This window comes from Macrobrachium nipponense, chromosome 30, assembly GCF_015104395.2.
Source record: "Macrobrachium nipponense isolate FS-2020 chromosome 30, ASM1510439v2, whole genome shotgun sequence".
NCBI classification, from domain to species: domain Eukaryota; kingdom Metazoa; phylum Arthropoda; class Malacostraca; order Decapoda; family Palaemonidae; genus Macrobrachium; species Macrobrachium nipponense.
In genome coordinates, this window is record NC_087218.1 from 43002111 (window position 1) to 43016367 (window position 14257).

The window sequence follows — 14257 nt, forward strand, 5'->3', positions numbered from 1 at the left end:
GATTATTAACCATACTTTTTATAGCTGACTATTTCAGACCCTTTCCCCTCACCCTTATTAAGAAATGTCTCATCAATTATCATGACAAGCCATAATTGCAAACCATATTTTCATGCCATGACTGCAGACATCGCTGTTCTTGCTAACCAAACTAAAGGACCCTCTTTAAGTCGGAAATGCACGACAAAGAGCGCGTAAATTAGAAGATTGTGCTCTCTATGACGAAAATACGTACATATGGCTAATGCTGTGATGTCTCCCACCACCCCCCCTTCATGTAAGTTGATTGATAGTCTCCCAAGCGAATTTCACTACTACGAGATCGCGCCAAACTCGCCCTTATGCCCTCGCACGTAAGGAAGGTCGTATGTAGAGGTATTTTCGAAGACTACAACGCTTTTGCATTGCATAATGTATTATTGATCCAACGACGGATATGGCAAAAAGCCATATAGATGGACTATCAACTCTTCGTTCCCTTTATAATCTACAGAAAATTCAATTGATTGGAAACCTTTTGTCAATTCACGGGCTCCGCTAAGTAGAGAGAAAACCTTGTAAATGAAATGACGTCCTTTTAAACGTAATGCAGTGTCCATATATCGAATAAATAAAATTTATTACACATTATAATGCATATATAAGTAACTCTCACTACGAATTATAATTCCTGGTTGGATTTTAAAGTAGAGTCAAAGTGACACAACCAACATTATTGGAACGTCTTAGGAAAACATTAGTGTGGCAGCCATATTCTCGTTCTAGCGGAGGACAGGCAAAGGTCTACGCCCATTTCGGCCCTCCATATACGCGTGTCATGGAGGAAACTAAAATTATATACCACATAGACGACGAAGAAACCCCGTATTTAGTCAAAATTCCCAAAGCCCCCGACAAAGTCACGTTATCCGACTTCAAGAATGTTCTCAATAGGCCCAGTTATAAATTCTTTTTCAAGTCTATGGACGACGATTTTGGGTAAGTTCCTGTCCTTTTTATTCGCGGTTCAAGCTCGAGTCGTGTGTTTTCGTAGCGGGGGAGTGGGTGAAGACTGGATGCTTGGCTTTAAATGGGTTTCACCCACCACTGGAGTTGTGTCAACAAACGTTGGGCTTTCCACTAACGGTAAATTCATTTCGATGTAACGGTAGATTTATGGCCAACAGTTAAGGCCGTAAATTTACGGCATTTTCAGGTTCGCCGAACCGCTCTCTTATTTCCATGCCGTCATATTTGACAGCGTTCGAGTTGTCAGTAGTTTGGGTTGTCAACTTGTCTTCGTGACCTCGTAGAAAAGCCTACGGTAGCCAATGCCTCCCCGAAGGCAATTTAGGCCTGGGTTGTTACGGGAAGAGTTGCTTTCTAATGAGTAGGCCTCATTTTAGGCTAGTTTACTTTAGTAAATAAATTCCCTAAGTTGGGTTAGGCTGTATCATGCTTTGCATTGGATGGATAATATAGGTAGTAGGTATACGCTAGTCAAGCTTAACAACTCATTTCATAGTTATCAGCCTTCTAGGTCTAAGAGGATGATCTGAGGCCTACGTCAGATTTTGCAGCGTTCTTGGAAACTATAGCATAGGCTACATCATATCAGATTGGTTTAGCCTAAGCAGTTGTTATTGTGGAGGGTATTGGATGGTATTAACTTAGCAAAGGCATAGCCTATCCCAAATACCCAGCACCCAGCCTAATCACTAGGTAGGCCTAATTAGGTCTTAAGTTGATTCATAAGCTGCCATACCCTTTAATTGTTTGGTGATATAGCTATACAAGTATTTACTTGTGCTAATGAGGCATTAGCTAGGTAACAAAGTATGTAATAGCTAAGGTAGTGTACTGCAAGAGTGTCCAAGTATGGATATTGAAAGCAGGGACCCTAAGCATTAGTATATTGGTTTCCTGTGTATAATTTCCTTGACAATTAGGTATGTAAGGTACCTATATAATACTCATATCTTGACTTGGGGAAGTGAGTGGACATCTATAAACAAGAATCTAGGCCAAATATTCCTTAATCTAAGTTAACCAGGCAATGTATCTTGATGATGTGATGATATTGAATTGCAAGCAAGATATCATAGGGGTTTCACTGACAATAAGGAAGTCTTCCTAAGAACTGTGTTCCAAAATTTACAAGCAAGCAGACTGACCATTGTATCTGTTGAAGCTGTCCCATAAACTCTAGGGATTGGCCACACCAGTTTCTAATATGTTACTTGGCTAGTAAAAATAAAAAAGCCTGCAAGCATGTGGTGTAGTGCTCTAGCCCTGCAGTTTCATGTGTTTATTCTATATTGGTATTGGTTAAATATTAAAATTATGGGATTTTGGTGTAATGTCCATGATATTTTGGCCGTGTAAAATTTGTGATTTCTGGTGTGTGATCCATATATTTTAGGTCATTTTGCCAGTAATACCATTATGCAAAGCATCTTGGTTGCTTTAGAGGTATAAAACAATTATTTTCTAGTGTATCCATAATTTTTTACAGGCAAGGTTGACATCAAGTTACAAGAGATTGAAAAATGTTTGCCCATTCTAGAATACATAGTACTATTAGTAGGTGACAGTACATACCAATATTGTTATTCACTAAATTCTGCTGCTCACTGATTCTTCAGTACTTTATAAAGCCATCCCTGGAAGGTAGAATAGTTGTAGAGAAGCCTTAAGCTGATTGACAAGACTTGAGGTAGTTTTTTTTATTACTCATGATTTTGTTATGGTATGGTATTACAGAAAACAGATTTTAACAAATTTCATCAAGTTATTTTCACCACTGAATGATGGGGTGTTGGTTGATCAATATAGATCTGATAAAAATGAATGATACTTTGTCATTCTTATGCTTAAAGTCAAATGTATAACAACCTTTTTAAAGACTCTTATGAAGTAGCTACTGTATATACCTATGCACATTATATCTGTGTCATGTGGGAGTGTGGCAATTAGTTGTGGCTAAAGTTGTGTATGTTATGAATTGAACAGTTCTGGTCATTCTTTATATTGATTAACAACGAGAAGCAACTTTGATAAGCATTTAAATATTGGTTTTTGTTTGTTTGCATTATGACAAATTCTGCTGTCACCATTGTAGATTTAATGCAGATATATTTTTTATAACAATAAAGGATGTAGTTGAAGAATAGTATTTTGGGTTTTGGGTAGAGGAGTGATGCAGAAACAATGAAAAACTTAGTGTATTTTTTTTTTTGTGGTAAAGCTTGTGTATACAAGGGTACAGTTGTAATCTTTATGCTGCTAGCAATGTTTGTTAATTTCTGTGAATGATATTGGTTATAGGAATCTTCATGAGCAAAGAACTGTAAGTGGAAACTTGTCTTGTAGAATAAATTGTTTTGGGTATAGTCCTGAAAGGAAGGTTGTTACTGTGATTGTTGTTATATACTTCACACAAATCTTTTTTTTTTTGGCAACTGTCTAAGTAGCTAGTAGGGGAAGCAGCAGCAGCTTTTTTTATTTTTATTTTTTTTATTTTAGATTTATAGATCAAATCATATTTCTTAACCAGTTGGGGAAGCTTTTTATTTTTTATTTTTTTGATTTATATATAGATCAAATCATATTTCTTAAAGGAGGCATTTGTAGCCCTCAAACTTGTTTGTAGTAGTTAATATTAACAAAGAGTGTTGGCTATAATTCAAGACTGACCGAAGCTTACAAAAAACCTTTTTAGAATTAAGTGAAAGTTGTGTTCATAAGGCTGATTGAATTTCAATATCCCAACTTCTTTTGCACTTATTTTTCAGTTTGTAGTTTTGAGAATCTGATGACTGTAGTTTTGAGACTGATGACTGTAGGGAATTCAATAAGTTGCTAATTTTGAGAATGATGAATGTAGGTAATTCAGTCAAGTTTCATTCTTGCTGCAATTCAGCGTTAGATGTGGTGATCTCAGAGGGTAGATTTATATATGTTTGCTTTTCCTTTTCAATGGAAATGTCTGAGAATTCTGTACTAACTGCACTTAGATGTCCTTATTCATATATGTAAATTCATTTTCAGATGTATGTAGTATGTGTTTGGCTCATTAACTTGTCTGTAGGATTGCAATCCCTTACTGTGTTATTGGAGAACCTAGATATGTAGTTCTTTGTACAGGTAATATAGTACCTGGGTTATGGCGGTTCTGACTTATGACGCTTTTTCAAATATATTAATAAAAGAATTGGTTTCTGGTTATGGCTGGTGTTCCGAAGTTTTGGTGCAGTAACCCTAAAGTTTACGCTGCCGAACTAGGGTTACGGTTTCTTATGTGCTGTAGGGCTGATGTTCTGAGTTACGCTGTTTTCCAACTTAAACCACACTGCTGGAATGGAACTCCAGCCATAACCTGAGGAGTGTCTGTATTGCATTTAAGTCTAGGTAATGATTAACTTATTAAAACAGACTTAACTTCTCTGAAATTTTTGCTTTTATTCAGTGCCGGTTGATGAATGTTCTTTTACATTGTATGAGATTTTATGTTGCTGGTAAAGTACTTATAAAGTATAGAGTGAAAATATGTCGAGATGGAATGGAATAACAGTCTTAGCTCTATGAAAACTTTGGCCTTAAACATTTTTGTACAATTTCAAGATATCTTAAAATTACCCTTATGCACTCAGAAGTATCAAGTGCCACATTTTAATTTTGAAGATTCTGCAGACAAAAGAAAAAAGTGACATATACTAAATGAGAGTCATGAAGTACATATCTAAAGAGAAATATGAAGCCAGAATGGTAGCGGTTATCTTTTTTGTAACCCAGATAAACCATGACTGAAAAGTGATAAAGCATCTATAATTAGCTTCAGAGGGTTGGACATCCCATTATACTATATAAAAATGGTTTGTATGTTAAAAAGCATAAGGTAATTTTAAGAATTCCAGTACAATAGATGTCAGTTTTCAAATAGATTTTTGGTTTTCATTTTGGTAAACATTGGGTATTATAGAAATTATAATGAATGCTATGAGAGAGGGTTTTGTCACAGCAGGAATTACGTATATCAAACTAATAATGTAAGACTTACCTGCAGTAATGTTGTTTGTTATGGGAGCCGTTGGGGCAGTTATTCTGTTGGTTTGCAACATAAATTACTGTATACTTTGTAGAAATACAGTGTTTTCAAGGTAGAAAGAAGTGATAAGAATATCTTTGATATGTCAGTGAATTATAGCCTTGAGATCATTGTGGTCAGCCATGTTTTCCAATTTTGTTGTTGTCTTTATTTTCAAAGTACATACTTTCAGCAAGAAACATCATTGTTTCGAATAGTTTTAAATATGAAAAAGATTTATGTCAAAAGTGTCTTTTAATCATGGAAAGTATCCATTTAAAGATGTGAAAGAACTGTATCTCCTCTTTACATATTTATCTTTTTGAGTGGGTGTAATCTGAGGCACTTAACCCATTGTTAGCTAACGTGGGCTTAAAAGTACTAACTCGTTGCTTTGGACATCATGGTAAGCATGATAAATGGGCAAACTCAGCATTGTGTGTTATCGTATGTGTGGGCTATTGCATCTCATTTTGTTGTGCCCAACACAACAGTAGTATATGTATACATTTTACATTTAAAAGTAAAGATTTTTTTCAGTAGTAACAGTAGATTGTGTGTATTTTGTATAGTTTTGTTTATACCATACAATCCTTCAGTGGTTATTGTACATAAACAAAGTACCTTGTTTTGGAGCCCAAATTTCTCCTTGTAATTAAAGGGATCTAGTTGTTTTGCTATGATGTGTATATAACAATGGTATCTGTGTATCAAAGGTTTTCATGATACTAATGGGATCCTCTTTGTCTTTCAGGGTAGTAAAAGAAGAAATTATAGATGATGATGCTCCTCTTCCATGTTTTAATGGCAGAGTGGTGTCCTGGGTAAGCACATTTTTTTTTTAAAGTTTTGACTTCCTGTTTAAATTATCATTTACTATTATATCATTATCAATTTAGAATAACTCTCCCTCTCTCTCTCTCTCTCCCGCTCTCCTCTCTCTCCTCTCTCTCTATCTCTCTCTCTCTCTCTCTCTCTCTCTCTCTCTCTCTCTCCTCATGTGTTTGCTTGCTTGTACGTATATGTTAGGGCTTTGAAGGACCTTTTAAAATCTTAAATTTGATGTGTCATAACACCTAACATAATGCATGTAGAGATTGTTAACTTGGTCTAAGGTTGTAGTTAAGGTATATCTTAAGCTAGTTTCATAGTAGTTCATAGTCTAATTATCATTTACTATTATATCATTATCAATTTAGAATAACATTCTTCTCTCTCTCTCTCTCTCTCTTCTCTCTCTCTCTCTCTCTCTCTCTCTCTCTCTCTCTCTCTCTCTCTCTCCGGTGTTTGTGTGTGTGGGTATGCAAGCTTTGTATATGTTAGGGCTATGAACGACCACTCTCTCTCTTTCCTCCTCTCTCGTCTCTCTCTCTCCTCTCTCTTCTCTCTCTCTCTCTCTCTCTCTCTCTCTCTCGTGTTTGCATACTTGTATATGTAGGGCTTTAAAAGGACCTTTTAAAATTTAAATTTGATGTGTCAATAACATCTAACATAATGCACGTGGAGGTTGTTAACTTGGTCAAAGTTTGTAGTTAGGGTATAACTTGAGCTAGTTTCATAATTATTCTTGTTGTGTCACTTATCGAATTTATATTTGATTCCTATCATTGACTGCTTTTGTGTGATGTTTGTTGTTTAGTGAAAGGAAATATTAAATAACTCAGAAACTTGTTATTGTGGAAGAGTGTCTTGAGAGTACTACATCCACACTGATGTAAACCATATCATAATTACATGTCAGCAACTTGCCAAACAAACATCACAGATGGGTTGAATACCTACAAGCCAGTGTTTCATATGACTCCAGCATTTGTCAAATTTTCATTGTCCACTTATGATTGTTGGCTTGTTTTCAACCTGTTTGTAATATTCATTTGATGTTACTGACATGTAATTTGGATGCGTCCTAATATGACACTGTTTCTGCCTCATCTACTTCAACACAAATGCCAAAACTATCTTTGACCTTGGGCTTGGGAGACATTGGTTCTGGGCACCATCTTTTCTTTTATTTGTTTTGCATCACTTAATTATTTTGTACTCGAGGGCAAAAGAGCATTTCTCGTTGTATTGGTTTAAAGTATAGTATTTTTGGAATTCACCTGTCATTCGTTCTTTTAAGATGGCCTATCCAACAATAGTTTCTTCTTGGATTTGCCCTCTCTAGGACCTCTGCATTCATCACTGTGAGACTGTCTATCCAATTACGTACTATAATACTTAATGATGAAAAATGATAATGAAAACTATATAGTCTTTAGAGTATAGTTTTGCATAGATACATAGATCAGCCATCCTTCCGCAACAGAGCAAGCAGGCTTGCACATAAACATTGTGACCTCTTACTAGTTCAGTAGCTAGGTTTGAGTTGCAAGGGATACCAAAGAATAAAAAGAAAAAATTAGGCATATAACCAAACATGTTTTGTATGAAGAATCTCAGTAATCATGAATTGCTTATCCTTTGTGCATCAGAGCTCATTTCACCCTACCCTTACGTGTATGCCCAGTTATCTTATAAAGCTTCAGATACCCTTCATTCCTCAGCTCAACCTCATGTTATAAATACACTTGTCACTCTCCCTGGATTTACCTTGCAAGTGATTTATACCCCTTGTTGTCTTCATTTTCTATCATCCATTTCATTTTCTTTGTTCACCCTTTAGGGAAACATGGATTTAAAATGTGCAGTGACAATATTGATAAAATAATGCTCCATTGGTGCTGCTGGGCAATGTAGTATGGTGATTGTGTCATGTTTAGTTTTATTTACTAACATTTGTTAGTTCATAATAACTTTGTGAGTCACCTTTTCTTTCCTGGGATAGCTGAGAGACACTTGACAAAGGATTAACTAATTATTGGATCAGTGATAAGAGACATTAAAAAACCAACCTGTGTATTTAGGCTTGATCTCATTTTCAAGAAATTAAATCTCTTGAGCTGATAACTGTAAGATACACCCTGTAATGTAACCAGTATGAAGCATTATAATTATGGATTGACCAATATTGACCAATACCACTTCATTAATTGTATAGCATATTGCCTTTCTCCTTGTAGTAGAGCCCAGTACACCAGGTTGTCATTGTTTCACATGCATGGGTGACCACCAACGGCGTTCATTCTGTCATGTAGATTCATGTTGTAACCACACTGCTGAGTCTCTCTTAGGCTTTAGCTTTCAAGTTTTGCTTTCATTTTTCCAAACTGCTTTTTGTTGACTTTTACTGTGAGCTTGTCAGCCAGGGCTGATCTGCAACTCATTGGTACTGTATTCCTTCTTATATAGGTAGAAACATTGAGTATTTTATTTCATGGAGAGGACACTCCATAAGCACCTTTGGTCAGCTATCTTACCACTCCACTTGTTGCTCCCAAGTTGCCTTTGCTGTCACCTAAAGCTCTTGTCCTGCCTCTACACTCCACTGGTTTAGGTGTTACTTTTAGTAATCCTACTTATATGACTTGAGGGTTTCGTTTATAGGAGACACTTTTGGACTTTACCCCAGCCATGTGTCTTGTTATGATTGTTGTTATTGCTGGAGCTCATCTGTACCCATGGAATTTTCAAACTTTCAAGGGTTGTTCTCTCCAGATCCTGTTAGTTGTTTCAAGTCTTGTTGTCATGCCATTATTCCTACTGTTGGTGACCATTCTGTTTTCCCTTAGGATTTCATAGTGGTTCTTTAGGAAGAACACAGATGAATTAATGTTTATGGAACCAAGTTGTAACAAATTGGACAGGGAAGGAAAATGATCCATGACATCCAGATACCTGTACAATGGGATCATGAGATGCTGAAGGCATTGTGGGAGATCCCACAGACTCCATCATCAAGCAGAGGTGCCAATAGTTCCTTGTGTCCACAAATTTTAAAAATTAATTCTACCGGTGTTCCAGCTGGTGCTAGAGATTATCCAGATGTTAAGACCAAAGGTTTGGTAGTTTTGAAAAATGCAAATTGATTAAAAAAATTGTCATGTTTTGGATCACATTCTCTGAATGTCAGGTTAGAAGTTCATGTCATCACACGGAAATTTCCAAGTGATGGATCTTATGACCACTGTGCCTGCTATAGCCCCTTGTGCTTGTGAATTGTTTTGATTTTTTCATCACCTGTTTTGTCCAGTGCACAGACTTGGGACCTGCCTTCACCCCACAGTTGTCCAGTGACTGTTATCTGTATTGGCACCTAGCAGCTTCAGTGACTACCAAAACTCTTCCTTCTGGTCCCTTGTAGTTTTGTCATATCCTCAGTATATTCCTAGTGGAGGATTCTTGTAAGGAGCCCTCAAGGATTAGCATGTTCTGCAGGAGGATACATCCTTTGTGGAGACTGGGTTTGCTGCATCTCCAACATACCTGCACATTCTAACTCTCTGGAGACCTCAGTGCCTGTACTATGGCCAGATGACTAGGATACTTACATAAAATGTATCAGCTTCCTGTTGTAAAATTAGGTACACATTCCAGGGCACAGTGTAAAGATTGGAAGGCAGTGGCATCAGCATTGGTTATGATAATCCAATTAGGGCTCCACTATTCAGGGTTGGTTAGGATTCAGCTGTTCCATGGCCTGGATGAGAAAGTTTCGTGCTGTAGAAAGGATTGTTGCAGAAGGTTCTCCCAAGCAATTATGGTTATAGTCATCTCTTTCCAATTGTAGACCTTAGCTAACAGAACAAGTGGTTTAATCTGACTCCTTTCTGGATTGAAACTGTCACGTCTGTGAGGAGAGACCATTTGAAAGGGAAACTTCTCTTGCCACATTCAACCTTAAAGAGGAGGGTGTTTTAACCATCAGGGTGGGTTTGATATAATCAGTATAATTTACCAACTCTAGGACAGGACTACAATGGTTCATAAACCTCATCATGACAAATGGGGGAGACGTTGGAAGACGGTTGCTTGAAGAATCTTTATAAATAAATGGAAAGGCAAAATGCTTACTGTCTGTTGAACCATATCTTCATTTATATGTTTAGATTATTATTTCACATTAGTATATTATGAATTTATGTAATAAATGGTTGCACTGTCAGTTTGTGTTTATCCTTGATTGAAATGTGAAATACTACCCTTTTACTTTCAGATCGTGTCTGCTGATAGTAGTGTAGTTTCAGATAATGTTTCACAATGCGGCGAAGGCGAAAGTGGTCGGCCACCTCCTTATCAGTGAGTATTTTCTTGCAGTGAATTGTAAAGGAACCTTGACAGGAAAGTGTTTGTAGAATCTTGCCATAGTGATGACCACTTCTCCTGATTAATTTTGATGTTGTTACACTAATGGAGATGCAAACCACCTACTGTACTAAAAGTTACTGTACAGCATAATATAAACATACCAAGTACACTTATAAAAACACTACAAAATATAATTTGAAAAATTATACTTAGTAGCTAAACGTCAGTTAAGAAATGTGAGACATTAGTTACATTGCCTATTAACCCTCTTACGCCGAAGCCCTAAAAAAAAAAAAAAAAAAAAAAAAATCAAAACCTCTCCTGTATGCCGGCGCTGGTTTGGAGTGAGCGCGGAAGCGGAAAAAAATAATTTTTTCAAAAAATCACAGCGCGCTTAGTTTTGAACGATTAAGAGTTCATTTTTGGCTCATTTTTTTTTTCATTGCCTGAAGTTTAGTATGCAATCATCAGAAATGAAAATAATATCATTATCATATGTCAAATAATGCGATATATGGTAGCAAAAAAAAAAAATTCATAGATAATTGTATTCAAATCACGCTGTGCAAAAAACGGTCAAAGCTAACGAGTTAATTTTTTTTTCGTTGTATTGTACACTAAATTGCAATCATTTTGATATATAAATAAATATAAAACAATAAAAGCAACACCGGAAAAATATTATCACAAAATGATGTACGAATTCGTAACGCGCGGACGTAAAAAAATATTTTCAAAAATTCACCGTAATTCTAAATATTGTTCTAGAGACTTCCAATTTGTTTCAAAATTAAGACAAATGATTGAATATTACGATACTGTAAGAGTTTTAGATTAGAATTGCAGATTTCGACCATTTCGGACGAGTTAAATTTGACCGAATGTCAAAAAATTTTTATATATATATTTTTTTATATGCACATATTTCGGAGATGGAAAAAGCTACAACCTTCAATTATTTTTTATTGTATTTTTCATGAATTTGCGCACATTTTGATATATGAAACTCTATAAAAAGGCTAATATGAAAAGGAGCAAATATTAGGATAATGCGATGTACGTATGTTTCGGAGACTTGAGGCCGCGAATCGGCGCGTGGAGTGAAGGTAAATATATTTTTCAAAAATTCACCATAAATCACAATATTGTTTTAGAGACTTCAAATTTGTTTCAAAATGAAGAAAAATGACGGAATATTACCAGGCCGTAAGAGTTTTAGCTTACAATTGCGTTTTTCAACTATTTCGGTAGGGTCAAATTTGACCGAACGTGATTTTTTTTCTATTTATCGTGATTTATAAGCAAATATTTCGAAAAAAGAGAAAAGCTACAACTTCAATCATTTTTAGTTGTATTCTACATGAAATTGCGCACATTTTCATATATAAAACTTTATGTAACAGCTAATTTTAAATGGTGCAAACATTTCGACAATCGCACAAAAAAATTCTGATTTTTTCGGAAGAGTTACCGCACGAACGTAAGGAAAATGTTTTTTTTTTTTTTCATAAATTCACCATAAATCGAAATATTGTGCTAGAGACTTCCAAGTCGTTGCAAAATGAAGGTAAATTATTGAATATTACTAGAATATAAGAGTTTTAGCTTACAATTGTGTTTTTCGACCATTTCGGTAGAGTCAAGTTGACCGAAAGCTGAAATTTTTGCACTTAACGTTATGTATATGAAAATATTTCGAAACTGATAAAAGCTACAACCATGGTTGTTTTTTGTTGTATTGTGCATGAAATTGCGCATATTCCAAATATAAAACTTTATGTAACGGCAAATTTAAAAGGGTGCAAACATTAGGACAATCGCACGAAAAAAATTATCGGAAGAGTTATTGCACGAACGTGAGGAAAAAGTTTTTTCATAAATTCACCATAAATCGAAATATTGTGCTAGAGACGTCCAATTTGTTGCAAAAAGAAGGCAAATGATTGAATATTACTATAATATAAGAATTTTAGCTTACAATTGCGTTTCTCGACCATTTCTGTAGAGTCAAAGTTGACCGAAGGTTGAAATTTTGGCACTTATCGTTATATGAAAATATTTCAAAATTGATAAAAGCTACAATCATGAGTATTTTTTTGTTGTATTTTAAATGAAATTGCGCACATTTTCATATATAATACTTCATGTAAAGGATAATTTAAAATGGTGCAAAAATTATGTCAAAGTGACGAAATAATTTCCGAGATGTGTCACAGATACTTTTTAGTGCGATAAGAAAGAAATTCGCTCTTGCGCGCCTCGTAGCGATTGTAAACAAAACAACGCCTTGATCCGTGAACTCCCAGCATCCCCCAAGGCGCTGGATACAAAAGTTTTTGGCTGGTAGGCCTATAAGTATTTTTCCGCGAATTTTTAAAAACTTTTTTGAGCCGACGTATGATACGTCCAGTCGGCATACGGGAGACATTTTGACTCGACGTTTAATACGTCCAATCGGCGTAAGAGGGTTAATTTAGTAATCAAAGTTTATAACTTGACCCTTTGGGTTAAGGCCATGTTTGGCTGAAGTGGAAAGTCGCACTGACTGCTACATTAATAAGTGACATTTTTCTTGACTATATCACTGTGAGTTACTGTTTATGCCATGGTGCTCATTCTTGTCATATTTAGGTGTGGTTATAAGTTATTATGGAATGTTTAAGAATAAGGAAATGGGTGTTTATAAGTTAAAAAGCAACAGTAAATTGTAGTAGCAATGATATATGGTTATACATGCTGGCTATTGCATGTTAAAGTGTAAGAACAGTTATACTTTTTTTTTACAGGCTGAAAATTAAATAGTGATGATTTCCTTCAGTTTCTGTGCTAAATTACGGCACATTTCATGTAGACCATGTACAACACAATACCAATATCTTTTGATAGATACCAATGCCCCAACTGGTATTAAATTTGTTGAGATGTCCTCCTATAAGGAAACTCATCTTTCATTACCCAATAATTCCTCATGTTTGCACATCAGAAAGATGGTCTTACCATCATCAGTGCCTTATTAGTCAATTGAGGAAACTTATAACTGTGAAGGCTACAAATATTAAATATCTTCAGATGTGTAGTAATATTAGTATACTTCAGATCAAGTAATGTGTGCATTGTTAATTCTTGTCAATTTTATGCAGCCATGGGGACACAACAAGTCACTTGGAAGATTCTACTTGTACAGAAACAGAAAGCATCATGTCTACCAGAAGAGGTAAGTGTCTTTTATATGTTTATTAAAAGTATTATCTATATTTTCTCTATACCATTGGCATTTGGATGTCCCTATTACTTTGTATGTAGAGGTATCTCCTCTGACTTCTTGTTTACTGTTGAAAAGTTGAGTTTGCAAGCAGTTAAAATAGTTTGGATTATGCTGTTAGTGCAGGTTACTTAAGGCATACATTGGATATTTGCAGTGTAGTATTTGTTTTGATGGCATTGATTATTGTTTGAAAATATATGAATTGTATGGCTTTAAGGATTTTGGACTGATGACCAGATTAGGTTAGTGTTTAGTATATTGCTTGATCGCACTGATTGGTCGAAAAGGATGAATTGTTGAACTAGGGGGTGCTTTTCTGTTGGTGGTATCTTGTGCAGGACCTTTTGATGTTCTGAACACCGTCCATCCATCCTTAAAAGATGTAAATAAATTGTTTGCATATGCAATGCAATCTTTTTGAATGACATTGGGTACTTTTCCAGAACCCCCTCCCCTCTTACTGTCAATAGTAACAAATATATGGGCTGGACCATCAGGAAACTGGATTGCTGTTATTAAGGTTGCTTGGTGATAACATAGTGGTATTTTCCTGGCTGTTAATCTTCTTCAAAAATTGTTAGTAAGTAGAAGGTAGTGAAATATGTAATAAAAGAAAAGAATGTAAGGTGTATTGTAGATTAAACTCTAATAAAATATTATTTGTTATGGATCTTACCTACTGTTAAAAATAGCTTATATCTCTGTGCTGATAGGCAAGGAGATATAAGTTTATCTTTAAT

General features: G+C 35.4%; 1 protein-coding gene across 1 annotated transcript in view; it reads left to right on the plus strand.

Moving 5' to 3' along the window:
* Positions 1–712: 712 nt before the first annotated feature.
* LOC135202473 (segment polarity protein dishevelled homolog DVL-3-like) overlaps positions 713–14257 on the plus strand; it is a gene marked incomplete in the record, with an annotated part of 138498 nt that continues 124953 nt past the window's right edge. The window contains 4 exon segments of the mRNA XM_064231882.1: positions 713–978; positions 5820–5889; positions 10161–10243; positions 13393–13466. Coding sequence (XP_064087952.1) covers positions 818–978; positions 5820–5889; positions 10161–10243; positions 13393–13466 — 388 coding nt within the window.